Source organism: Pholcus phalangioides, unplaced genomic scaffold (genome assembly GCF_987345545.1).
Source record: "Pholcus phalangioides strain wild (caught in Gottingen) unplaced genomic scaffold, Ppha-v1.0 ptg000024l_1, whole genome shotgun sequence".
Taxonomy (NCBI): domain Eukaryota; kingdom Metazoa; phylum Arthropoda; class Arachnida; order Araneae; family Pholcidae; genus Pholcus; species Pholcus phalangioides.
Genome location: NW_028301616.1, coordinates 23,686,856 through 23,714,815, shown reverse-complemented (window position 1 = coordinate 23,714,815; position 27,960 = coordinate 23,686,856). Strand labels below are relative to the sequence as shown.

General features: G+C 36.4%; 3 protein-coding genes across 5 annotated transcripts in view; 1 reads left to right on the top strand and 2 right to left on the bottom strand.

The window, feature by feature from the left end:
* AlaRS (alanine--tRNA ligase, cytoplasmic) overlaps positions 1-2,490 on the bottom strand; it is a 32,582-nt gene extending 30,092 nt beyond the window's left edge. The window contains exon 1 of one of the 2 annotated variants that reach the window (XM_089250550.1): positions 2,421-2,490. The gene's annotated coding sequence lies outside the window, so the exon portion shown is untranslated. The remainder of the gene's footprint in view (positions 1-2,420) is intronic. The other variant, XM_089250551.1, reaches the window with a different exon arrangement.
* Positions 2,491-3,825: 1,335 nt separating this feature from the next.
* On the bottom strand, positions 3,826-21,256 carry Vta1 (vesicle trafficking 1). The gene is made up of 7 exons (XM_089250549.1): positions 21,115-21,256; positions 17,657-17,757; positions 16,387-16,514; positions 15,627-15,702; positions 14,300-14,408; positions 6,524-6,826; positions 3,826-4,160 (listed from the first exon to the last, which is right to left on the bottom strand). The coding sequence occupies exons 1-7, from the start codon at positions 21,215-21,217 to the stop codon at positions 4,012-4,014; spliced, it is 969 nt and encodes a 322-aa protein (XP_089106675.1). The 5' UTR covers positions 21,218-21,256; the 3' UTR covers positions 3,826-4,011.
* Positions 21,257-22,531: 1,275 nt separating this feature from the next.
* LOC149069033 (uncharacterized) lies at positions 22,532-26,780 on the top strand. 2 transcript variants are annotated; one of them, XM_089251139.1, is made up of 4 exons: positions 22,532-22,634; positions 24,996-25,157; positions 26,404-26,516; positions 26,652-26,780. In XM_089251139.1, exons 1-4 carry the CDS (start codon positions 22,609-22,611, stop codon positions 26,696-26,698), a joined length of 348 nt encoding a protein of 115 aa, XP_089107265.1. In that variant the 5' UTR covers positions 22,532-22,608; the 3' UTR covers positions 26,699-26,780. The 2 variants fall into 2 exon arrangements, with proteins under 2 accessions (XP_089107265.1, XP_089107264.1); XM_089251138.1 differs by having other exon boundaries at positions 22,595-23,010.
* Positions 26,781-27,960: the final 1,180 nt, after the last annotated feature.

Here is a 27,960-nt window from a genome sequence, read left to right as displayed (position 1 = left end):
GAGGTTCTGCTGTACTCAATATAAAATTAACTACTAAATCCCTCAACTTGTGTAAACAGGTAGGATCCAGAGGGAGGACAATCACCCCTCCCAACAGCTGAATAATATAGGTGAAAATTTGTCTGCCCGATGATGCACCTAGTAGGGTTGTCAAATTTGCTCCCCAGGTAGATACTCATTTTCTCCCTCGGGCTGGGTTTTTTTTGAGAGAAAATTGTTTGTTTTAAAAAAAAATATGCTGCTTTCAGGTTAAAATTTAATTTTAATGTTAGTTTATGTATATTCAAAAAATTGTAAAGACTTGTCTATCATTGAAAAAATATCGACTTATGGCACCTACACCATAATTGGCTTCTCAGACACATTGGTCTGAATCTGCCTGTCTCTGCTCTATTTGCAGCTGAAGATGTCTGCTTTTGCTTCATTTAAAGCTGGAGATTTCTACCTCAGTTTTATCCACCTCCACTCAATTCACAACAGAAAATGCTTGTCTTTGCTCTATTCTTAGCTGAAAATATCCGCTGTTGCTCCATTTGAAGCTTAAGATTTCTACCCTATCCCTGCTTCATTTGTAGCTGAACGTGTTTGCTAGGCTTCATTCACAGCTGCAGACTCATCAATAGCTGAAGATGCTTGCCTCCACTTAATTCTTAGTTGAAGATGTCTGCCTTCACTCAGGAGTGGATCCAGGCAGGGTGGGAACAAGCATCACTCCTAAGAGCCGAATAATATGGGAAAATTTGTCTGTCTCATAAAACATGGGACAATCACACTTACTCGCACAATTCTCCCCTCCCATCACAGCGTCTTGGACGTGCACCTGTGTCTGCAAACGGAGTTTTACACTTGAGAGAATCCCATCATCAAATAGTCCAAATAAATTTAGTCGCTGTGGGTGCCCCCACCCCCTGGAGGGGACCAACAATGCCTTGTTTTTTTTTAAACAAAAAACATTCTTTTCTTTCAAACTATATAGGACGCAGGCTTTATTGATGGCTTTCAGTTTTAACCATTCAATATAGGCACTATAAAATATTGAGGAGGGGGACACGAGAGATTATGGCATTGAGATCATGTCGAAGCCTCCTGAGGGCCAAGAAAAACCCTGACCAATGAGCCTAGCCTCAGGCCTGGTTTATACATGGGAAAATAGGGCATTTCCCAGAGGTCCTACTAATTAACAGAAGCTCTCAAATTTAAGTCCCTACTCAAAAGCCTCCAATGTCTGCTTCTCCTGGAACCCTGCAATCAAAATACAGGGTATTTTAAAAATAATCACCTGATTCGAAATGCAAATATTACGAAAATATTGTGAAAATAGACACAAGATTAATTTTATATGACGTGGCTAATCAAAGTTTTTTACAAACGAAATTAAAGGTGCTCAATATGTCCACCTTGGGATGCACTGCAAATGTCTATACGGTAGTCAAATTCGTCCCAAACTTTTGGAAGTATGTTTGTATCTACTGCGAGTGGATTTCTGTATAGTACACGTGCGAAATTCTGTCGGATGCGCTCCACATTTTCATCTGACATGAAGGGACGGTCAGGGGATTTCCCTTTACACAGACAACCCGCGTCTCGGAATCATTCATACCACTGTCTAATGTTCTTTTTTTGAGCGTAAGAAGTTCAACACTAGGGTATTGTCTATGAAATACACGATGAACCGTTGCTACAGACTCACACTTCACGAAGCTTAGAACACAAAATGATTTCTGTTGTGCTGTCACCATCTTGACAAACACTGAAATGGTGGACTGAGGAATAGCATTACCTGTCGGCAACTGCATCAAACTCGATATTTCCCTTTTTCTACCTATACACTATTTGATCAAAATGGATTAAAAGCTGAATAGTTATGATTTTTTTTTTAATCGGATGATTCTTTTCAAACACCCTGTAGAGTCCTGGGCTTAACTCAAGGATGTGCAGTCACGCATAATTCTCACTAAAGATCGACGCAAATCAGTGTAGGAACCCGGCTTCAGGATGTGGGGGGACCATGGGTGGGGCTGATAGGACTCCAGCAGGGGGGGGGGGGTCCGGATTATTCTTATCACATTTTTCTGTTTTTCACACAATAAATTCACTATGGGAGGGGCCCGTAAAAAATTCTGACCGACAGGGTCCCCCGAGATCCCAGAATGGTGGGCACCTTGCAGCAGGATGAGAGACATGGAGGGGGGGGGGGCCCTGGTATTCTAATCCAAAGAAAAAAGACCCGATCGCGTTATTTAATGTTATCTAGGACAGACACCTATACCTGTCATAGTGTCAAAATGTTGCATCATACATCGAGAAACTAATTGTTTGTTTATTAATTAGAATAAAGTAAACAAATTAATGACGCTCTATGATTTGTAAACAACACATTCATTAACTAAAATTTTAATAATAATAATCTAAAAGTTTACTCAAATGTTTCCAACCCTGCACGGTGCTATCGGTGCGATCCACGTTGTTGATTCCAGAGAATGCGATAGAGAATATCGTACGTAATCGTAATGTTGATATCGATTTTTTTTTAAAGATTACCGATATTTAATTTTCAATGAAATAATTACTGAAGTTTAATTTGAACCGATAAAGGAATAAAATAATCTTAAAACACTCATATCTCATAAAAGATTCCCCTCAAAATCATTTGAAATTTTAGTTTTTAACTAATTAATTTTATATCGATGATTGAGATCAGCAGTGCTTTACAGTACGATAGATGTCGCCATAAAAAAAAAAATAATAAACCACCTGTAGATTGACAGCTGTGAAAACATCAATTTCTTGGGGCACCCCAGCAATAAAAAAGAACAAAAAAGGCCTTGCAAGCTAAATAAAACGACGCTAGTGTCGAGCTTCTTCCCCCTCGAAAAATTGCGTAAACAAATAGGGCCGTCTCAACAGCATGGGGCCCCCCCGCAAATACGAATTTCAGGCGTCCTCCCCGTGTTTTGTGTTCGAGCGGCAAGAGAGGCTTGTGCCTATAATACAAAAGACAGCCAATTTCGGTCCCTAAAAATTTCTAGGCCCGGGCCACAACTGGGGGCAGGCGGGTCTGGTGTCCCGGGTGCCGTACCAAAGGCAAATTAGTCTTTAATCTCTCTTTTAATTTTTTAAATCAAAATTTGCCTTTTAATTAAATAAAATTAATCCCCGGGATGAGTGATTTCACTGAGGCCCCACCTGGGGGAAATTCTCGAAAAATTCAACTACTACACCCACAGTTAAGACGCCACCGGCCCGGACCCAAGGCTGTCTTAAGAGTATCGTGGGGCCCCGGGCCAAGCGATTTTTCTGAGGCCCCTGAGTAGGCTCATGCGTTAAGATGGCACTACCCGGACCTCCCCAGACCAAAGTCTGAAGTTCTGGTACCTAGATGGAAGGCGACGCGAATTTGGGGGGGGGGGGGAGAATTTCGTCTTCCCCAGTTCTGGGGGATTTTCCAAACTATCGATGGCTGGTAATTTCAGCCAGATAGGGGGGTTCCAAACATCACTTGCCCAATGTTATCTTAACGCATAGGCTCACCTTTGCCCAGCCCGGAGGCCTCACACATGAGATCTGGTTGAAATATTTGAGAATTTGCCAAGTAGGCCCTCAGCAAAATCACTTGGGCCTGTGATACTCTTGAAACGACCACATGCTTGGGGGGTAGGGTCTGTTTCTTGCATGCACATTTTGACTGTAGGGGAACTTGAAACACAGTTTCTGGTTACCGAGCAGGGATGTAAAATGGTTTGCAAGGGGCCTCCAGAACTAATAATATAAGCATAAATATGACAAGTACTTTATGACATTTCCCATGAAATAAAATAAATCCTATTGACGTAAATTATAGAACTTTATTTCACGTAAAAGCAACAAGCATATTTTTATTCACACAAAGAAATTATAAACATAATATATATATATATATATATATGCAAAAATTCATATTTCTTCAATAATGTACACAAAATTATGTATCACATTCGTCTAAGACAGCAAGTGGTGCAAATCGTAGAACTCTCATTGATCTTTTCCGGTTGTCAGAAGTGTTAAAGCTTTTTGCAAATTTTCAATGGCTGATGAAACATCTTCGTACTGAAGTGCACTGCCGGCAAACTTGCAGTATTTCTGAGCTTTATAGAAATCTTCGGGCCTCAGTGAAACCGAACCTGAAGTTATACAAGAGAACCATGTCAAAGTTATTAAATCAATACAAACATATGACATTCAGGAGACAAAATTAATCATCATTAATAGCAATAAAAATAATTTTTCGTACTTGCAATTTTTTCCTTCAAAATTTGAAGCTTTTTGACATTAAGTCAGCCACCAACAGTGCACAGTATGTAGTATTACTAGAGAGCTGGGTCAACTGTTCAGCCACCTAAGGTGGCAGCTGACAAAAGATACCAATTTGAGTTTCAAGAATAATTTTTCAGTATGGTATATAAAAGGGTACCTAAAATTCTTAGCCTAGCAGTGAAATTGATCTAGGATGAACCTTCAAGGTAATAGGCAGAGTCAAATTGAAAGGTCATAGCAGGGGCAATCAAAAACTCTCAGCTACCTAAATTTTGAAGGAAAAACAAAGAACTTTTGCAAATGTACCATACAATAGAAGCTGCATTTTCTGTTCTTTGAATTTGTGTTTCTCCCTTGTTTCCCCTTCAGCTTTTCCCATAGTTTGTTCTTTTGCAAATGTGCCTAACTTTTTCCTCAGGGGACAATTTGGTGGGGCAAATTAAGGTAACTAGAAGGGAGGGTGGACTCATTGTACTCTCCCCATCTTTGAACAAAAACTGGTTTTGCCCCCACAAGTGACATCTGATTAAAAAAAAACATGATAAGAAACAGCGATTGACTTTAGCAATAATACTATCACACTTGTGCTCAAAGATGACAGATGAGTCATCCTAGCATTTCACAGAGTCCTAGGGGAAGTTGGTGCGCTGTGGATATGTTGGTGGCCTATAGTTTTCCCTTCCATGAACCACTTTTTCAAGAAAATCATCAACCATGAGACAATCTGCTAGAGTTTCTAAGAATTTTTAGAGCATAAATCAGAAAGGAAATGTGTGCACTGATTTTGACACTGCCTAGATTATTAGATGCCGATCTAATTAAAAATTATTTTGATGTAAATAGATCAACTTATCTAATTTATTAAACTATTTTTATTTCCTGCCTACAATCTACACCGATGTACAGTGATACCTCAGCTAATGAAGATTATTTTTTTGAGAGTCACATTCGTAAGCCGAATCCATTGCTAGCCGAAACATGATTTCTCATAGATTTCTATGGAAAATCATTTAATTTATTTCAGGTACTGCCCAGAATTTAAAGGTTTTAAAACACCAAGAAGCACCATAAACAAGATAAAAACTGATCGAAGACTAAAATGAAAGCTTCAAAGTTGGATAAATGAGAACTTAATGAGAAAGATGAGATACTAAAGATCTTATTTTACACTATGTACACAACCAATACCAGCCTACAGTCTACTAAAGCTGTAGTTGTAACTGGGCAGAACCAAAGCCTCCCACATACTATCTAGGAGGCTTTGGTAGAACAACCCAGTCAACATGATAGATTTGAAAGTCTGGGGGGGGGGGGCAGGATGATGTCAGTTCATATCTTAGCATATACATTAGATCAGTAGGCTCCACTTTTGACACTGATATGGGGGGGGGGGGTCATGAAGGGAGCATTGCCCTCCCCCTATCTTCACCTATGCATGCAGGTAGGGAAGATAAGCTCCTAGAATGTCCAGATTTCAGTTGGATGCTAAGAGTCTTGCTCTGAAAGAACGCACGCCTTGAAAACATAGATAATCCATTGGGGAAAAAGAGGAGACTATCAGCTGAATTTTTCATTTTACATGAAATGGTTCAAAAGTTTTCAGAGAGAAAAAAAATACACTCCTAGAAAATATTCTGAGGTGGACATGAATTAATCAGGCTTGAGTGACAGTAATTCTGATAATGATTGGCACTAAAAATCAAGTCACAACATGGCTGTGTTAGGTTAGCATGTGCACCCATATCAGCGAAAATGTTTGCTAGCAGAATCCGTATTCGTTTACTTGTTATCCGAGGCAGAAAAACCATGAAAAAAAAAAATCTTCATTAGCTGAGGTATCACTGTATAATCCACACATGCAAATTTTATTACTCCGAGAAAAAATTTCATTCTATAATCTGCAACAGCATATAATTCATGTATGTAAATCCAATTTTCCAATAATGAAATCTCGAAGACTAGAAGTGGTTGTTGTCATGGTTTCTTTACAAAATTTTTTTATTCTTTTACTTGCATTTATATGACACTTGCTAGCTTATAAAAAAATTTCTATAATTATTTTAATATTTATTTTTATTCCAACCACTTAAAATTAAAATAAATAGTAGATAATATGGCAATGGTGACTGTGTGTAATCGGCACATAAAATATTAGATGTTTTATGATGCAAAATCTGAGTTAGGAAATTACAATAAACATAATTCTAAATAAACTTCTGTAATACTATACCTTCAGGAACTGTGAAAGCTGCTGATTCAGATGGGGGCGAAGGTTGATTTGAACCATTAGGTGTAGATGGCGGCGCATGAACTCCAGTGGGCACCGGTGGAATCAAATTCATAGGCTGAGCATTGTCAACAGTACCAGCGCCTGCAGCAAAAATACCACCCACCGGATATGGAGGCTGAGGCTGAACATTGAAACCACCAGAGGGACCATCTTGATGTCCAGATACGTTTCCTCCCATTTCATATGGATTATTATCACCCGGTTGAATTGAAGGAATGTTTGAGGCACCCATGTCGGAGAACTCTGAAAGAGAATTGGGAACTTTAAGAATAATCATCATTATCATTAGTCAATTAAGCCTTTGTATACCATTAAAGACAGCATTGCTCAATTAACTTCATGGGGTGAAACAGTAAATAAAGATTGAGCAAAAACAATGACTGTACTAACCCTGTTACACCGCAGATGGATAAACCCCCATACCAACATGTCTAAAAGATCATAAATTGCAGTCAGGAAAATGAATTAATAAAACAACAATTTTAAACCATATCTTTTCAAAATAATTAAAGACCTATCATTGATTCCATTTTGTATGTAATAAATGCAATTTATTATCATCAGTAGGTCTCAGATTTTTATGACCTAAAAAGTTTAGAAATATGCAAGCATTTATGACCTAAAAAACATGAAAATATGACCTTAAAATCAAAAAAATATTACCTTATAATTTTCCCATAATACCATCTCCCCTTTTCAGTTACTGGTTCTTGTCTTATAAAGTTAAAAAATAAACAAAAATTTCATGAATTTACTTTTTTAAATTAAAATTCTCACCAAATTTGAATGGGAATTCGTCTACCCTTATGCACTATAACTGTTCTTCTGTACTTCGTTCTTTTTTCAAAATCACACTGAGTTTTATGAGATACAGTTTCCAATGTTTTAAATAAACTGCCATTGTTTAGCTTCTTCCAAGGAATATTTGAAGAAACTACATTTGGCAAAGGTTTTTTTTAAATTTGGGAAAAATTACTGGATGGAGATGGCTAGTGTTTCTGCAATCTCCTTGATTGCTTCTTAAGCTGAATTGCAATGTTGGGGCACATTAAATTGGTTTTGTGCTGGAACTTTTAGCATTTAACGAAATACGATACAGTGGTACCACCTGTCCTCCTTTCAAACTGAGCAAAACTCTAGTCTACTATCATTTGGTAATTTACTACTGTTTTATTCTCTTCTAGAGGTGAGTTGGGCCAAAGTGTGTGTGTATATGTCCATACCTAGCTGGTCTGCATGTGAATCTAATGCTGTCATCTGTATTTGGAATTGTAGTTGAAAGTGAATGCTTGAATATCTGTACAGTTGTACTTGTACGATCTGTTGCGATACTTTTTAATGAGGAGATAACTTACATTTGCTCCTGGAAAACAACAGAAAACCCAACTTCAGCCAACAACCACCACTACTACTACACCACACATGCAACTCGTCCACATTCCTATGTGAAAATTCTAACAAATTGGTACATGCTATTCCAACATGTACCAATTTGTGTATGTACATGTTGCGAACCTAACATGAAGTTTGTTTCTGTGTAATGCTGTCATATAAGTAGTGCTGCGATCTGCTACCAATTTTTCTAACTATAAGTGAAGTGTAATGATTGTATAATTGTATCATCGTGAGCCTGTTGATCTCTGTGGCAAGGCATTTTAATGATTTTTGATCTCATTATGCCGCCTGGCAGTCCAGTGGTTAGGGAGCTACCTTCTGACTGTGCAGGTCTGGGTTCGAATCCCGGTTCGGGCATGGATGTCTACTAACACACTAACAAATTCCCTGGAAAGATCGTAACGATCTCTTGGGAATACGTGCTGATCACGTTATTTATTATTTAATGCCTCATAGTTGGAACCACAGAAAACCAACATCAGCCAACTACCATTGTGGCGACGGTAGGGTTCGAACCTGGGTCCTTGTGATGAAGGTCTGTCACTATGACCACTCGACCACCAATGCGGCAGCCAACCACCACTGCATTACTGGTGGGATTTAAACCCAGGGCCTTGTGATATGAATCTCTCATGATGCTCATATGACCACACAGCAGCTACTATTGCAGGGGTGGGGAGGAATGAAGTCCATTTTGGAGCAGCAAAAATTAAGTTATAGAGCAAGGATGTATAAATTGGAGCAACAAAACTAAGATTACAAGGGGGGAAAAAACAATGAATTAAAGCAACAACACTTGGGATTGATATTAAAAAACAAAAAAAAAAACCCAGCCATATTTTTTAGATGAATTTTTCACACCAGTCTACTTAAGATGCATGGCCCTCTATATATCCTGGAGTGGGGCTACCATCGGCTGGCATCTTTAGCAGAGGCCCTTCCATAGTGAATTTAAATTCCTGATAAAACAAAAAAATTATGTTAATTGTTCTGAGCCCTGTCAGGCCCACCCTCGTAGGGGCCATGTTAAGATGACATGCTTTTTGTTTGATGAGGGCATTATTTGCTATATAGAGCAGCAGTTTAAATGGGCTGATAATTTTCTATGTTTTCAATTTTTTTTCTTCCTTATATCAGTAATTTATTCAATGGAAAAAATCTTCATATTAGCAATTTTTATACTTTTGTGCACAGTACTAGTTGGTGCCAACTATCTTCCAAATCGTGATGCCTGGATATGTAACAATGTATATTTGTGTTATAGGTCTGTTGTTTGAAAAAATAAATAAATGCCACCATGGAAAAGTATAGTGGACTGGGAAATGTGTAGGTGTCAAGCCACACCTTAAAAAGTTCTGGATATGCCTGGATTCTCAACCACTCCCAATATATTGATATATATCCTACATTTTATTCTGTTAGAATTATATTAATAATAATATAAGAATTATATTAATTCTAACAGACAAAGAAGCCAAAGAAAAATGACAGAAATGACGGTTACAAAAACAATTTTCGGCCAAAAAAAGTGCACTAGCAACCACAGATAATTCTTTTCCATCTCTCCTCACAATATAAATTACATTCTTTTTTTTTGGAGTCTTCCACAATCCAGTCTGTCAACTCTCCTTGACAATCCACTCAGCAGACATGTAAGTTTAAGAACGACACTCGTTTAAGACCATTTTCATTTCTAAAAGCACAGTGCAAAATGTTTAAATCACAAGGTCGACCAGATGGTTTTGCTGCATAGTCCATCCCTTTTTTAAAAGGATTTGTTTAAATTTCAGTGCTCAATGCCAGTGTAATCATTTTTGAGAAATGAAGCACTTTCATTTCTAGCTCTTTGCTGAGCATTGCAAATGTTGTTTATGCCTCTGCATGCCCTAAAAATATAGAAGACAAATGAATGTTATTGGGTATCATCAGAGTCACAAAACCTAGAATAGGCCTCTGTACCCAACTGCTTTGTTATGCAAACTGTTGTTACCTATACACAAAATGTGCACCATAATTTTGAATGACAAATGTTAGTCACAAGTTAGTAAATACAAAATTTTCATTTTTTTTTCAACCAGGCAGATGTTTTTAACCACTACTCTACTTGTTGAATCCTCAAACTAAGCAAATGAAAAATTAATTAACCATCAAATGATCAACATACACCTCCCCAAAATAAATTTAAAAACCATACAATTTCTGCTTTGGCAGAATCATTAATTGCAATCTACTACATTTGCATTATTTGGCATTATATCGATGATTACTTTCTCAATCAAAATCAATTTTAGCAAATTTTGTTGATAGGATTTAGTAGAAAAGTAGGACAAAAGTAGGACATTTTACCAAAAAGTAGTAAAAGTAGGACAGGTGGGAGCCCTGATTTTCTTTATTCACTCCGGATTTGCCACCATTTATAGAGTGGTGTCTGCTCTGTGCAGAGGTTGGCTCGACCCTGCTAACAAGGAGTGAATGAATATGGTCTTCAAACCATAAAACCCTGAATATTCGTTGGTATATTAGGCAGTGTTATGTGCTCAGTAAGTGCTACCATTTATGTTTCAATTGGGAAGTGAAAAACTGATGATGAATGAATATGAACAATTGATTTCTTTTTCGATTTTATGGGTATGATTCCTCTCTCTCTCTGCTGGCTTCTTGTTATACTCAGAAAGAAATTGTAGCAAAATGGGAGAAAATTGCAGAAGAAACAACACGATGTTTGGCAATTTAACGCTTGTTATTTGGCAGCACTGTCAGTTTAACACTCACTATTTAGCACTGACTTGCTCTTTACTCACGGAGTGAAAATGCTTTTCACGAAACATCAAAATTTAACGCAATGATGATCTACCACAGTAATTTTCATTGCTTGCAGTGAAGACTTTTTTTAGAACGGAAACTGACTCGCATTTGCGCTTTAAACTTGAAAGACCATTGTAAACAATCTGCTGATCACAAACAAATCTGAAAGTTGATTTTAAAAAAATCTATGTTTTTCTCGCTAATTTCATAAATGTATCTGAACTTCCAGCAACTCTTTCAAGGAGAGATTGGATGGATTACTGGAGTTCAACATGTTTGTTCTAAAAAAGCCTGGTGATAAAATTGTAGAGGATAAATAAAAATCAAATGTTTTTGGATTGGAAATTTTCATTCAAGTGAAAAAAAAAGTTGTAGTGCTTGCAAAGCGTTGAAAATACACATGGTCAGTCAACAAGTTTTTTCCCAATACAGTACTGTACTTTGCAGTAGTCGAAGTACTTAAACAGAGATCTCTATTTTTCAAGGTCACGAGATAGCTTGCTTACAGAATTGAAGTGCTGAAGTACGGAGGAATATAAAACATGTTCTTTTTAGAAAGAATCATTTCACGACACACAGGAACAAAACTTTTTTGGCATCCTTTTCCGTAATTCCGGGCACATTGAGACAAAATTGGCTATTTAGCATAGAAAAATACGAAATACGGTATTAGAGCAGGATGGTGCAAGATGCTAATTTTGGCACAGTGCTGTACAATTGGCACAGTGTTTTGGCCCCTGCTATTGGTGCTGAACAAAGTCCTGGAATAAAAATAGATAACTTGTTACTCTGATCACTTAACTTTAGGCAGCACCAAAGTTACAGGAAAGGACGGGAGAGGGGGGCAACTACCAAACTCGAGGGAGTGTAAATTTTAGGATAAAATTAGAAAAAAAGATGTATACTGTGAAACATAATGCATAAAAACATTGTAATAGAACTTTGGAGTTTTGTAGTTACGGGGAGCATATGCAAAACTAAGTCCGCCTCCCCCTCGACAAAAGTGTGTTTAGGCATGACATAGCTGCCAACTTTTGAAAATGAAAATTCGGGAGATTTTCGCCCACACCCGTATTTTATGCTAAAACCACTCCCTAATAAATACAATAGGGAATTTTCCAAATAAAATAGGGATTTTCCAAACATAAAAGTTGAAGCGTAGGGAATAAAATCCCTACTCAAAAACTGAAGTCCAATTAAAATAGGGATTTTACACACATGGAAGTTAAACCCTTGGGAATAAAATTCCTACGCAAAAAACAAGTGAAATTGGAGGCCAAAACTTCAATGATGTAAAAATAAATATTGTGTTCAACCAGAAACGCTGTGAACAAACATTCTCCGCGAATGACCCCAAAATCATCGGAAGATGAAGGAAAACACTGTCAATTTTTGAAGAACACTGACTTTTTGTGACACTTGCTTGATGTTTTTTTTTCACTTCACGACTGATGATGGCAGTCTTTCCATGACCGATGTTTATGTCCGTAACACAACTTGTACAAAAAGGAAAAGTCAGCCCTCTTCTGGAACGTTTGATGAAAGGAAATTCATCGGAATAAGTATCTTTAAAATTGATTAAATATGTTTTTGCTTATCATTATTCATGCTTTGTTATATCGCACGTACGTAACTTCAACAAAAGAAATTTTGACCACATGTGCATCACCATAATCTTCAATTATTATCCAGGACTATTGGCTGCTAAGCCATTTCCCTGCACGATAAGACAAACAATTTTCTTGTTACCATCAGAGGGTTTGTAAAACTTCCTTAAAAAGGGAATTTCCCCATTTACGACGTGTGACGTCATTTCGAAAGGGAAAAAAAAGAGGCTTCATGCCCCACAAGAAATTCCTTAGGGATTGTTTTCATAAGCGGGGATTTTTTTAATGAAGTAAGGAATTTTTAGGGACAATTAGGGATTTTTGTGATTTTCGTAAAAATTTGGGAGATTTAAGAACTTTTCGGGAGGTCGAGCGATGAAGCTAAAATTCGGGAGACTTGGCAGCTATGCAAAAATCTATAGCAACCACAACGACATTTTCGCGGTATCCTAGAAATCGTCCATACCTTATAGAGGCTGCGCATCGATACATTGGTTAAGAGGCTTTTGTTGCCATAGCAACGAGTGATGAGGCTCCCTCGTAGCTTCCTCTTCACTGCAAAGTTAACCTGAAACGGACTATAGTTCTGAAAAGGGAAATACAGTGTGCGTGTCACAAAATAAAAAAATCCAATTTCCAACTTTTCGGGAGATCGAGCGATGAAGATAAAATTCGGGAGATTCCCGAAAAATTCGGGAGACTTGGCAGCTATGGCATGATGAAAATACATAGATCACAAAGATTTCAAGCATCTGAATGTTTTTTGAAAGTGTTTTTAATGGCATTCAAAGTTTCCCTTCAGAAGCATAGCAAGAATTTGCTACTGAAAATGCATACGTTTTTTTTCAAGGAAAGAAAGACAAGCAAGTAATCTCGAAATGTATACCTGATATCTATATCTCTGAAGAAAAAAAAACTCCCACAGTTTAAAATTTTCAATGACAAATGACCAAAAAAAAATTACCCACTGCTTGAAAATTCCTAAAATATGACAGATAGCCAGACAATGCCCAAAATATGACATATCATAAAAACCAGAGCTCTAATGATCAGTAATTATTGCAGTAGAACCTTGATTAACTGGGGGGGGGGGGGTTATGGAATAACCTCAGATATCAAGAACTTTAGTTAGAAGAGACCATTTCTGAAAATTTAAAGAGTAATAGCATCATAACAAAATTCATTTTGTCTGATGACAGCTTTTCTCTGCGCATTTTCAACCAAGACTACCATGGTTTACCATAAACAACTCATTACCACTTAGTTTCCATTAAAAAAGCCGCATCGCTTTCTTCTTATACTTAACCATACAAACACCTCATACACATTCCTCTGCAAAATGAAATGGTGTAGGTAGGAACGTGTTGTGCATGTATGTGCATGGCTCTAACGTATTTATGTTGTCTGAGTTATGCTTTCTTCTTGTTACACTGGGTGTTGCATCGCAGTCTCCCGCAAAATGGCTACCAGAGATTGTAAGTCTTGGGACATTTTATTGTCTCAATCAAAAAACAAAAATAAAACTGCTTCATCAAGCTTATGAATCCAGGTTTTTAAATGTGCACTTTATTTCTGAAGACCTTTTTTGAGTCAATTTCTTGATTAAACTATACTTTGTATTGCTTTCAGTGTTTCTGCGGTCATCATTTTTCCAACACCATATTCCATGGCAATTCTCTTGATTCAGTCACCATTTTTTAGTCTTAAATATTTTTCCTCCATTGACACTACTACTCTCTTTCATTTGCTACTGGAACTTGCCACAATGCAACAGTGAAAGGGATGTATGACCAGCTGTTTTTTCTCTGATCACATGCCTTGGGTAATACAGACTAGGTTAATCAAAGTTCTACAGTTCTAAAAATTTCAAAGTTCATTTGTTCTAAAGTGATTGAAAAATCAATATCACCTTCATCATTTTCCATTGCCAATGGACCTGCAACAGGGGTGATGTCATTTTTCAAACAATTATTGATGTAAGTTGCCTTCCACTTGGCATATTTTTTATGATGAGCTACCTGCAAAATGTGAAAAATTCTTGTTACCCATTCAATTTAATGAGCACCTTTTTTAACGTTTTTAAACGGGTTAAGAAGTTTTTTAAGAGTTGCATTGAAAGCTTAAATTTGAAATCACACTTAATACTTTAGTAGGAGTATACTTAGGAGTAAACATTGTAATTGACAGGTATTTTGATACAGGGAAATACCGTGTATAATGATACTGTCTATAACGATATTTTCTTTGGTCCTGGCGGAACTCCTATTTAATAGGAAATAGTGCAAATGCTCAAACTGTCTACAACAATAACCTGTCTATAACAGTATCATTTGATCATTTTTGTCGCACCATGGTAATTTTCTGCACACGAGGGCTAATTAGACTGGGACCTATAATAATTTATTGCAGATTCCGAAAGGCAGGCTTGGTTTTTATACTGATCGAGAGGTTGGTGCGCTAACCCCTTGAAGGGAGACCCCTGCAGTAACAACTATTTGCTGCGTCAAGCAACCTTTTGTTTTCTGTACCTGTGTCAGGAAAGTTTTCTGATAAGGATGAACCGGCTATCAAACTCGCAACACCTCTAAACTTCCTTTGTAAGGCGAGTATCTTATCGACCTAGGCTACCGCGCCCCTACAGTATCATTATAAACAGGTTTTACTGTAATAAATAAATATATATATATATATCAAGTACAGGTATCCAATGTACAGGTTCACATCACGTAATTTCAACGAATCAGAATCTCCAACTTCTCCGTCACATCAGTGTAGTGTGTTTCAGCCTTAACTTTCTAATGATCAAAGTATATATTTACAGTTTTCCAGCATATAAAGTGCTGTTCTGCACTTGATAAGCTGGCGTGAGTTTAGAAAGTTATGATTGGACAAGGTGTTTAGTTATTTGATTGGTTGTCTCAGTTCATTTCATTTTTGGCTACGGAAAAGAGAAGGTTACATGTCTTTTAGAGCAGGGATCTATATTCTGCTTAGCTTCACCTCCTCTTATTAATTTTAAAAATTTTGACATCTCAATGATTCTAACCACTAACCTCAAAGTAATGTTAAGAAGGTGAACTCGTAACAATGACAGCTATTTGCTTTGAGAAACTTTTATTGTAAGCCTAGAGCTCAAAATTGAACTTAAAAAAAAGAAATTTAAATATGAACTAGAAAAACACAAATATTTCTACAGCATTATATGGTTGACCAGTGAACAAATTAATTTTACATACCTCTTCACTTGGTTCACCAAAAGTTGAAACTACATCATAGATTAGACCAGCAGTGTAAAAGGACTTGATGACATTTCTGAAGAAATAAAAACATCACATCACAAAAAATGAATGCACAGATACCCTTCGTAAAAAAAAGAGAGAAGCTAGAATGATTGCTCATGTATAAAAAAGCCTATATGTTTTTTTTGTTTTTTTTTTGCTGTTTTAAGCCTCATTTGAATCATGACTGAACTTTTGTAAAAATTATCAATGTATAAACCTGCAAAATATTATGTTGATTTATTGCTAAACAACTAGGTAGGAAGAACTCCAACAACAATTGATTTCATTTCATACTTAGGAAAAACAATGTTTAGTTCTTTTAGTTGAAAATTTGAATTGTTTTAAGACTTTTTCTGTATACAGCAGCAGCTTTTTTTTCTCCTTTCATATTTTTTACACATGGCCGTGAAGGCAGGCATTAATTTAGCAGTGTATTTGAAACTATATTTATTTACACATTTCTCATTTGGTAAAAATTTTCACAGTTGAAACATTGAACAAAGGTTTTGGGCTCGCCCTAGTTAAAAAAAAATACATATAATTGAGTTTGAAAAAATTGGTTAGTTTTGAATTTACAAGCATTATCTTCCTTTTTTACGAGTCACCTTATTGTGTCACAGCACCTTTGGCTGTTGTGACTTTAAAATTTGCGACTGTTTTTAATCATTTCAAAACAGTTCGAAAAATTGCAAAAAAAGAAAAAAAAAGAAATTACTTATTGAAAACAGAAGCTCTATCCTGTGTGTCAGCATACAAGAACAATTTCAAAGCATAATTTTCTATATGAGCTTGAGCAACAACTTCATTTGAAATAGCTTCATTGTCTTTATTCTCTTTCTTTGCCTGAGAGTAAATACAAAAAGTAATAAATAAATAACCTTTAGATGAACATGGAAAAAGTTTCAAAACAATCCCAGAAAGAAAAAAAAACACCAAAAATTTCCTCAAAATAATGAACAAGATGTATAAATATAAACATTCAATAACAATTTTGTTTTCACTTGAACCCACTGCGAACTCCCCCCCCCCCTTTGGGAAAGGGTGGGGGTTTTGAATGAATAAATTTTAAGCAGATGATTTGACGCAATTATCAAAACCTACTGCCCATTTATACGTAAAGTTTTTTTTATAGGATTAAAGTGAAAGAAAAACGACACTGTGACTTTGCATAAAAATATCGAGGGGCTATGCTTGAAAAAAAAAGTATGTCAGCGGGGGGGGGGGGGGGTTCTTATTGAAGACTTTAAAATAAAACTTAATTATTTGGCCATAAGAGGGAGGGGTGACAATTAAGAGGGGCTTCCATTATATTTATGTATCTCTTTTTTTTTCTTTTTAAATAATTAATTTATCCACACTTCCAAATTCACTTCATATATTTTACTACGGGCAAATCCTTGCTTTTACCTATAAATACCAAGTTTTAATAGAGCAAAGTTGTGAAACATTGGTGCAGATAAAACTTGTGGTGCTTGATAAAAAAAAAAATTATAACCAGGGTTTAACATATCCCAGATGCAGGTCACCATGATGACTAAACAATTGAAACTGCCGCTCAAAATGGAGTCCAAGGACAACACAAAATTTTTAAAATTCATGTCAATGTGTCTCAGTTTAACTGAAAACAAATTATTTTAGACTGTTTTTCTCTTTTCCCCAAACAAAAGAATGTAGTAATTTGGAAATTTGGTTGGAGTCTCAATTAGTTTTTCCCATTTATCAAGCTTGGCATATATACTTGTACAATATGTAATAAGTGAACAAATGAAATGATATACTCTATTTTTCTTCTCCAAAAAATCTGGAAATGTTCACATTTGCCAGCCAGTAATCTTTACTTTGATGATTTTTCTTGTGAGATTTACCTTTGTTCTTTTCGTGACATGTACGCACATGTTGACTTAGATAAATTGCACAATTGAGTATAGTTAGATAAAATCCAATGGATATTTAGTGCAAAAAGTTCTGAATTTTTAAATGCATACTTTTTCAAGCCAATCCATGACATTTAGAAGGAATCCTGATGATTCTTTTGATCTAGCTCCACTATCAGTTTTCAAAAATGTCTGCACAGCATAGAGACGACCTATGATGACAGAAAATATTGAGCAAGTGAATTAAAATATGAAAAATGGATAATTTGACCATCACAAATTCAATTTACCTTTGATATTTTGCTATAAAGAAAATTAGAAACAAGTTGATAAAATAATTAAACCAAGGCTTGACAAATCTCTGGTGCCAGGTAACCATGGCAACTGGAAAATCAATATTGGCACCTAAAATATTCTATATGTGATTGCTAAATTAGAATCTAAGGATGATGTAAAATTTTCCTATTCCATTGCATAACGTCTTTCAACACGGAAAAAAATATTAAGTTCTGGAGAAGTTGCAAAAAGCATTACTTGGGACTGTTTTTCTTGATTAAAAAAACATGCCTGGTTCCTAAATATATATATGTGGTTTTTTTTTTTCAATTTGTCAAGCCCCGAATTAAACAGTGGACAAACTAGAAAAAAAAATAGACTGAATTATCGAACTTACATCAAGGGTAGTTTGAAAATTTTCAACATAAAGAATTGCAGATAACATTTGATGCACAGTAACACTAGTAACTAAACATGAGATGAATTTAAGGATTGATAAGTCATGGGGAAAGCAGGAAGTGCTTTCTTGTTATTTGAAGTTATAGCTTAGTAATTTTTGTTGTACAATGGTCATTTTTCCACATACACAAGATAATTAGACAGATACCTACATTTCAGACCTGTTTCTAAGTACAGTCAACACTCATTTTTACTACCCTAAAATAAAGCGACTAGGCCTATTTGATTACAATGTTCAGTAGGACAAGTCCCAACTGTTTTCATACAACAAATATCCCATATGTTTTCCTTTCGATATAATGATCACTCGATAGAATGTTAATTTTTGAGAGAACTATGGAGGTTATTATAACGAACACCAACTGTGTCTTTTAAAAAATGTCTCAAACTAGCTACTATGCGAACGAAAAGTATTTCCATTCCGTATATACTACTACCTAACCGTACATGCCACAAGATATGTACTTTGAGTGTATGTGTATTAATGTTGTCAGAGTTATACGTTTCATGTTCTAGTGGTGTACTGCTACGCGATCGCATGGACATTAAGCTGAACTCAAGCTAAAGATCCAGGTTTGAGCCTCTATACAGTGGTGGTCAGCTGAAGTTCTTTTTCCCAACTTTATCGAGTTCAAGCGTGTAGACAGTGAATTGAGAAACAAGATGCAAGTTAAGAATTTAATGGTTAAGTTGACAAGGAGAATAGAATCCTGCCCCATGTTTAGAATAAGTAGACACTATGTGACAGTGGGTGTGGCTTCATGAACTCATCATTCTTGGTTAAATGCTTTACTAAAATACTTGCTGCTTTCTGTAGGAACAATGAAAAATGCTTGACTGCTTAAAACTAAGTTAAGGAACAGTAGTACACCACCTTTTTTCTTTGTGAGTCTTTTTTTGGCTATTTCCTTTTTAATGCTTTCATCCTGGCTATTTTTTCCCTTTGACATTTTTTTCTTCTGCCAGCTATTACTACTATTATTATTTCCTTGTCATTTCTTCCAGCTATAGCTATGAAAATCATTTTATTGATTAGTGATGTCACTAAAATAGTCCAATGACATCGCAGACCTTTAAGATGGCTGTGAAAAGGCTATACGATATGGCAAAGTGGGGGGGGGGGGGGAGGAGTTGATATTTTCTCCTCCAAAACAGACCCATGTATAAGCCGACCCCAACAATTAAGGAACAAATTTTTCAACAAAAAACTTGGCTTATACATGAGTATATATTGTATTTATGAAAATGCAAGTTACTTATAAAATGCACAATTTTTCCAGTTTTTCTTTTCTTCACAATTTAACTCTGGAAGACAAACATAGAGTACTGCAATATCATAACAAAAGCATTAATTCTGAGAATTCTGTTATCAGTAAAAATTCTTTTTTTTACCAGCTTGTTTTTTAAGGTACTGATTGGGATAATGGTTGGATCAAGCAACCTAGTTTGTATTGTTGGTTATTTATTGAGCCATTTTTGGTTGTTGCTGATACCACAATACCCCACACACTAGCGTTAGTGTTTTAGCTATATAGATGACATTACGAACAAGATATACAAAGGTCGCCTAATTTACATATATCAGTGCTTTTCATTTCTATTAGGGGTATTACTGTATTTTTATAAATGGAAACTAACTCACTGTGACACCCTGAGGAGGAGCAACACACACTTTGAAGAATCGCTGGTCTAGAGTATTGTTTTATTTTTAATCTCGATCTCTTATTTTGCCTAAAATATTATTAGGAGCTGTTCCTACCATTATATAGTTAAAGCTGTCTACAACGACACTGTAGAGCAGAGGTCTTCAACCTTTTTCTAGTCGCGAGCACTGCTTGTACCCATCATCAAAACAAGAGCATCCCTCAAGGCAAGTTTGGCATATGTATGCATGAAATAAGGCCAGGATTACACTATAAACGTTTTGTAAAAGTGCTTTTATACAACTTGTAAAATACAACCAATAACCTGATTGATTACATTCAAGCAAATGCAACTGATCCGTTTATTGGTTGTATTTTTCAGGTTTTATAAAAGAAAGCACTTTTACAAAACTTTTATAGTGTAATCCCGACCTAAGGATGATTTCAATCTTTGTTTAATTAAAACGTTAACCAAGTGCTCACAAGTACGAAATTGCACACTAGCATCAAGCACTCTGGGAGCACCGTGATGCTCACGAGCAACAGGTTGAAGATACCTGCTGTAGGGACATATAAAAAAAATATTGTTACGGACAGTTTGAACATTTGCGCTATTTCCCATCGAATTCCATTGGAACCAAAGAAAATATCGTTATAGACAGCATCATTTACACACACAGGTTTCACTGCATATAAATATGAAAGATGTTGGAACCGCCATAGTATAATTCCTTAAAATTGTTTCGAATGTTAGAAACAATGTCCATCGTTTATCATTGTTTTTGCCTTCCCTTTGATGAACGGTTTCTTCAGTCGCATCCGTTTCACTCTTGGACACTTTTGTTTTGTTTTTGGAACTTTTTCCTCGCTAAAGAAGAAAAAAAATCGCCAACACATCTCTAAAAATAGATTATTACTATAGCTTATCCAAATTAAGTAAACATTTAGTTGAGACAACTACGTAATCCTTGTAGGTCTTGTCCCGCTTTTACACTCACAGTGGCATTGCATTTGTAAAAACTCGTACATTTTCAAATCCTTTTTCCGAAAAACTTTCCCTTGCAATAACGAAAACATCAAATACTCCGCATTCCACTAGAACTGATACAAGCTTGTCACTACCTTTTAGATTTACAATTGGGGAAAAAAAACAAAATCAAATATCAATTACAGAATGTAAGTATAACTTACACCAATAGGTGATAACAATATCTTTAACTGCGTGATCATCAGCGATTTTCAAATACGGATGTATTCGTTTCAGACAAGGGGGAGCGTTTCCAATGGTGGCCATTATGGAACTTTGTTTACACCAAATGGTTTACACCTTCAGTGCAAGTTCGAGAAAAAAGGGGGAAAGAAGTTTACACTGAATTGTTTGTCTCCCAGAAAAATATGGTCTGCTTCTAATACTAAAGTAAATTTCCAAATACTGCCATCTATCCAAAACTTTGAGAACTACATTGATGTTTAACAGACATGAAAATTAGAGTACTTATGCTGTTATCTACTATTCAGAAAGCAAACGAAAAAAAATTAAATAATGCTATTTCTAAACCATAGACGGCAGCAAATTTATGATATTTTTTTTCACTGCTGGTCAAAATCGTCTGAATGTTCATACTTCAACAAAAATGGCGACCCACAAGCTGAATCACTTACTTATAGGTCAGTGAGCTGAATTTAGCCGGGTTTTCCTAGGAATAGATTTTTAGCGCCGCGTGAACCGAATTAGACCATTTTGCGCCGGCAGAAACGTGTTACATAATTACGCTACGCGTTTGTGTTTTCCTAGAGTGGCTCATCAGATCAGGGCGGCTATACAGTCAAATCCCGTTTTAACGAATATCGTTATAGCGAAAATCTCGTTTTAACGAACATTTTTTTAATCCCCCAAATAATTTTTCGTAGGAACAATGCTAGGTAACTTGGAATGCCTTTATAACGAAATTTCGTTATAACGAAGTGATTCTTCCGGTCTATTGGCGTTCGTTATAACGGGATTCGGATGTTCTGTATATGCATATAGAACATGGCCTTGGCATCAGCTACTCTGTCGTCTGCATGCTCCCGTTTGAAGAAGAGGGAAAGAAAACACACAAGAGTGAAGAGAACATCGGCAAAACGCGCGGCGCAAGACGCATTTGATTCTTCCAGAAGCAGTCGGCCAGTCACGCCCAACGTAAAGCGCTGTCGTGAGGCGTGGCGTTCTGTAGGAAAACAGTCATGCTGCTTTTCTTATCGGTGAGTGGGCGGCGTGTCACGCTGGGCGAATCACATTGCGCGCGGCACAGGAAACCTGCTCCTAGGAAAACCCGGCTTAAAGTCGGACCCTAACAAAGCTACTTGAAAGATTTGCTCTTAATGCAGCTTTGGACCCTAATGAGATGGTTCCCGACGATATCATCGCCGCTACAGGCTACCATCAATGCAACAAACTCTAAAAAAAGAGCCAGCTGGAGAATCTTGAATAATATTCGTAGAATTCGGAAAAATCATGAATGTCGATTTTACAATGAGCGTGTTTTTATGTAAAATCAATTGCCAAAGCTGTAAAATCTCGAGCCGCTTTGGTTGACGCCAACATATTTGTGAGTGTTTTTTTATGAGTATTAGAGAGAGATGGCAGCAGCTGTTCCGTAATTGGTTTTATTTTCATAATGATGTTTCTGAGTCTGTCGATAGATGGCCCTTAAAGTCCCAGTGCTCAGGTAAAATTAATATTCAAGAACTGACTTAAAAGAGATTGGCAACGAATCTTGATTCGTACTTTATTTGTAAACAAACTGAGGTAATCGCGTTTCGTGTTTGAATGTCGAAGCGAAATATTAATATGGTAGACGTGAAGAAACTATCAACGGACTTCAAAAACATACTTCAATTGAGTGAAACATGGAAAGAGCTGGTTCAACAAGGAAAAGAGGGCGTTGTGTTTATTTGCACGGGTTTGTCCGAGTACGCTGTTACTCGTAGAGTGGACGTTGATGATACAGACTTGGTGAAGAGGTTTCCCACCATCAAAACAGATATTGAATATGCTGTGAAAAAGTCGACTGTCAAAGAAAGAGAACGTGTAGAGACTCTTTTGTTAGTGCTTTTGTCATCCCCCCCCCCATTTATTATCAATTTATATGACCTATTATTACCAATGAAAAATCAAATACACCGAAAAAATACGAAATTCCCTGATGCATTTCGACACACAGTGGAAGTCATCTTGGAACAGATGCAGTATGGTCCGCCACGACTTTAGCGACTTTTTTCTCGCGATAAGTCGCCAAGACCGTCGTAATGCTTCTCTGGGTTGCCGTATTTTTTAACACTTTTCCGGTTTCGTTGGGCGATACTAGATGGCGCTGACTTCAACAAACGGGATTTTTCTTTTGTTCACCGCGTTTTTTCAAAAATTCTAAGCAGCCGTTGTTCCATTTCCAGCGCATCTCTCTCTCTCTCTCATTATTATTCCTCCCTTCTGTAGCTCTAGTTATTTGGATTATCTACTGCTCAGGTTGTATCATGCCATTTTATTATTTCGTTGTATTTATTAGTTATTCATTCATTGCCATGCCTTCTGTTTTATCGGTTTATTATTTAAAATGAACCTACAGAATTTTTCATGCCCGGATCCGTTTACTTAAAGAAAAGGGTCCGGGTTTTAATTTTAATGCATAGAATATTTATTTATTCAACATGCCTGGATCGGTTTATTCAAAAAAAAAGGGTCCGGGTTTTAGTTTTAATGCATAGAATATTTATGCCCGGAATTCCTTATGCCCCGATCTTTTTATTATTAAAAAAATGGGCCAGGTGTAATTTTTTTTAACCGATATTTTTTTCTATTTTTATGCTTGGTTATATGCTTATGTTTTGCACGCTGATGTTTTTTTCGGCGTCCGTAGTGTCTGACGGCCTTGGCGACTCTTCGTCGGGCCATCAGACATGTGTGGCGCAAAATAATTGCCAAGTGGCGGACCATACGACAGCTGTTCCGTCATCTTCAGAGTACAAATATATAGGTACCTAATACCACTATCAGGGCCGCAGCTAGATGCTGCCTGGTCAAGTGGAAACATTGTGGCTCTTTCCTAAGGGGATACACTGGTTGATGCCTGGCCAAGCATGCATTTTGGTTCCCCCCTTGTAACGTGTGAGGTGGGAGTTAAAGGGTGAAATTTGCCACCCTCTTCCCCTGGTTATAAAATTTGCCTGCCCCTCCCCCAGTTGTAGCCCTCACCACTATCACACTGACCCTTAGCCTTCTTCAATCCGAGGAAAAGTAAAATGCCCGAAACAGTTGAATCGACAATTACTACTTTACAGCACACAAACTCCGGTCATATAGCAATTTCCGACCAGTGGAGTTGGGGGAAAAAAGGGGCCATCCATCAGTGATTGCCCCAGGCTCGGTAGGTAACTTGTTTCTTATGTCTTTGCCGATATTCGAACCCATGGACCTTAATGGTAACCTTCGTAGTGAACTTCGAGGTACTACGAATAGGAGCCGATCTTTCAGTTAAAAAATCTGGCCACAGAGAGCAACAGGCTTACAATGGTAAATCTTCAATCATGACACTTAGCTCATAATTCGAAAAATATATAGCAGAAATGGCAGCACCATAACAAGCATTACACAGAAACAAGCTTCATGTTAGGTTTACAACACGGATATGCACATTCCTACATGTACCAATTTGTTAGTATACATAGCCTAACGAAATAATTAATACGAAGGATCTGTCCAACCAAAATTTGGATCCGTTTCCCAGACCCTTCACAAAATAAAAAATTAATGAAACCATAAATTTAGATTTTCATTTCTTTTGGGATAGATTAATTAGATTTCTTTGCTTCCCACAAAATTAATGGCCTTTTTCACTAAAATAAGGAAAAATTTTCTCAGGAACAGGACCCCACAAGAAAAATCTGGATATACTTCTGAATACTCAAAATATAGCATATAATAAAATATGCTTAATGTATATAATTTTATACTTGTTAGATGTATTTCATACAAATTATGTGTTTAACACATTACACACTGTATAATAGTTTTTTTTTTCCTTGTTTATCAGGGTCAAGCTAGAGAGGCTGGAGAAAAAATATCAAAAGAATTGTGTGTCCTTGTCAAAAGAAATCCACCATATCATCGATATTTCAGAGGAAAATGGCAAAATCCTCTTTATGTCTCAGCTTTTAGAAAAATTAGATGATAGTGCCAGAGTGTTGGATAATGAGTATCCTTTTCAATTTATTGAGTTTTACCACAATCTTGTTTTTTTCACATTGATTGTCATCATAAGACAGTGGGTCCCATTAAAAAAGCCTTTGCCTAAGACCCTCTTTTGTATGAAAAGGTTTATTTCCAGTATTTTGATTTTATTCCCCATTCAAGAAGCAGTCAACTGCAGCTAATGCAAGCATTTATAACCTATTTTTTGGGAAGCACTACATTGTTTGAGGGAACACGCAAACATACCCCCCCCCCCTAACACACTGATGCGAGTTGGTTTCATGTCTAAATACAAAGGGGAAAATACCCTCTTGTTCCATAAATCATTTGTTTATTGGCATCTGACGCATTACCTCATTTTGCATTATGCTTGTCTTGGACATAAAAAGCACATCTTACAATTGGCTGACAGCAGTCTGTCAGCATCGAGATAAATCATATTCCCTTTTACCAATGTTTTATGCTGGCTGAATCCTGATCGAACCGTTCTTTCCATGTTCATCACCAACGTTCCCAGTTTTCTGGGAAGAAATCCAGATGGAAAATTGAAGAAAACAAAGCTTTAAGGTCAAATTACAGTCAAAGTGATAGAACAAGCCAGCATGTTCTTTACTAATTCTCAGTAATTTTTTTGCTTTGAGGCCCCAATACTTTGATCCAAACATCAAAATAAATACATATGTCTCTCACTAAGTTACGTCTCCCCTTGTAAAATGCTTGTTTTGTTTTCTTCTCAACTTATGACAATGCCACTCACACTAGATTTACTGTAGAATGATGAAATTATTGAGAGAATTCAGTGTGGTGCAAAATTTTCAGTCCTTGATCTGTCTCATTTTTCATCATAAAATTCCGCTCATAAAACATTTTTTTAATTGTTAAAATAGTAATACCTGACAAAGAAGAGTCAATAAAACTTTTTCATGATGATATTCAGCGGGTCAAAATCATTCGGAATTGTATATTTTATGTCCGACGCAATTTCATTGTTGTCTAGTGTAATTAAAGAATAAGAACCTAACCAGAAAACTAACCAAAAGAATAAAAATTTCCTTTTTTTTAAAAAAAGATTGTAGGCACTCTAAACTATTGGCTGTGGCATCCCTGTGTGTGTGATGATACTTTTTTTATTTCATTTGGAAGTTAATTTTGAAAAATTAAAATAGAATGTGACAAATAATTTTTTCGTTGGTATTATTAATATCTTAATCGTGAAAGTTCTGTTTTCCTTTACTGCTTTATGAACATAGTTATTTAGTCAAGTCTTTTGCTGTCGATGAATACTTGAATCATGAGACTTTCGATTCTGAAAAAGCTTTGAAAGCATGGAGTGATGCCACTTCTTTGTCTGAAAGTATGGAAGGTAATGGGACTTACTTCATGTATGAAGATTCATTCTGAAATTTTTTATATTCAAGGTTTAAAATATTATTCTGTAATTATTTTAATGATTTGGGAAAGAAATTTCTATGTTAGGATTTTTTTTTTCTTATTTCAGAATTAGATGCATATTTCAAAAGTTTTCTGCTTATGGAGAATGGATGAAGACAGAGGTTCACACTTTTTTTCTTTTTTCCTCATTACTAATCATAAAAAGTAGTAGAGAATAAACTAATTTTCAGTTGTTTTAGGCGTATTATTATTCAGAATTTTTCATTTCTTTGGTTGTATTTTGTATCTTCTTTCACAAACTACAATGTATAAAGCTAATTCACTTTTAACCATGCACGCAGCTCTAAGATGCATGCATGATTGAAAGTGCTTTCACACGTTCAGAGTTTTCGCTGTGTATGAAGAAATTCATAATATTGTATGTGGTTGCATTTTGTTTTTCCACTCTGTGCAGATGAGCACATGCCTCCCCCTCCCCATTGGTCTAATTGCCACAGAGAAATTCACTACAACTACTCATCAGACCTCTGTTCAGCAGGTTTGAAATAATGCCGCTATAGTCATATGGACTCTCATCTTGAGGAAACATGTTCAATTCCAACAGGTAGCACAGTGGTGGTCAGCTGAAGTTGGTTTTCTGTGGCTTCAACTTCGAGAAGCGAAACCAAGATTATATGTCCTTAAAAAATCTCAGCACAGAGCAACAGACCTACAACGGTACAAATGCAGTACAAAAACTGATCATTACATTTCCTTATAGTTTGAACTACTAAAAATTCACTCAAAATACTAGATACACAGACTGTTAGTTACAAGTACAAACAAACTTCTGGCACAACTAATCAATATTAAAATGTCCATGGCGATATATATATATAAGATAAGAGAGAGAGGAAGAAACCAGAATTGTGTGTGCTCGTTCTGAAAGAATTTTTTTTTTTAAATGCTAGCTTTTTGGCACCAGCATAGTTGCTTGAATCCTGTACATAGGATACTTCTGGCAACACCCAAACCCCCTCCCCCCCATCTCCAATGTTTTCTTTGTGTTGGCGCCTCTGGGCACTAGTCTTTGGTAAGCATAGCATTTAGCTGCCAGGTCACAGGTATGCCCTCAAGATGTGATAAAGAATTTAAAATAAAGTAAGGAAAGAAAACATCTTAAAATATTGTTTCAATCAGTTTAAAAGACTACATTCTTAGGTTAATGACTCAAATGTCCTCTGGGAAAGTTCCTTATGCCCTTTTTCTCTCTAACTTACTAATGTCCCTTCCCCAGGACCACCTTAACACAACAGGCATAACCATTTTCACTGGTCCACATTAAAAATGGATAATTATTTTCAAGAAGGCTTTTTTTTCAAATTTTGTGTGTTTTCCCATTCCAACTTCGAGAACAAATTAAACCTAGAAGGAAA

Bases quoted from the DNA above. Each gene is read 5' to 3' on its own strand.
- LOC149069033 (XM_089251138.1), top strand. From the start codon at position 22,736: ATGTCGAAGCGAAATATTAATATGGTAGACGTGAAGAAACTATCAACG. The intron at 25,158-26,403 runs GTATCCTTTTCA...TTATGAACATAG, and splicing joins GCCAGAGTGTTGGATAATGA to TTATTTAGTCAAGTCTTTTG. The intron at 26,517-26,651 runs GTAATGGGACTT...TTCTTATTTCAG, and splicing joins TTTGTCTGAAAGTATGGAAG to AATTAGATGCATATTTCAAA.
- Vta1 (XM_089250549.1), bottom strand. From the start codon at position 21,217: ATGGCCACCATTGGAAACGCTCCCCCTTGTCTGAAACGAATACATCCG. The intron at 6,827-14,299 runs GTGATATTGATT...ATTCTCTTTCAG, and splicing joins GGCAATGGAAAATGATGAAG to AGTTCTCCGACATGGGTGCC. The intron at 4,161-6,523 runs GTATAGTATTAC...GTATAACTTCAG, and splicing joins AGCTTTCACAGTTCCTGAAG to GTTCGGTTTCACTGAGGCCC.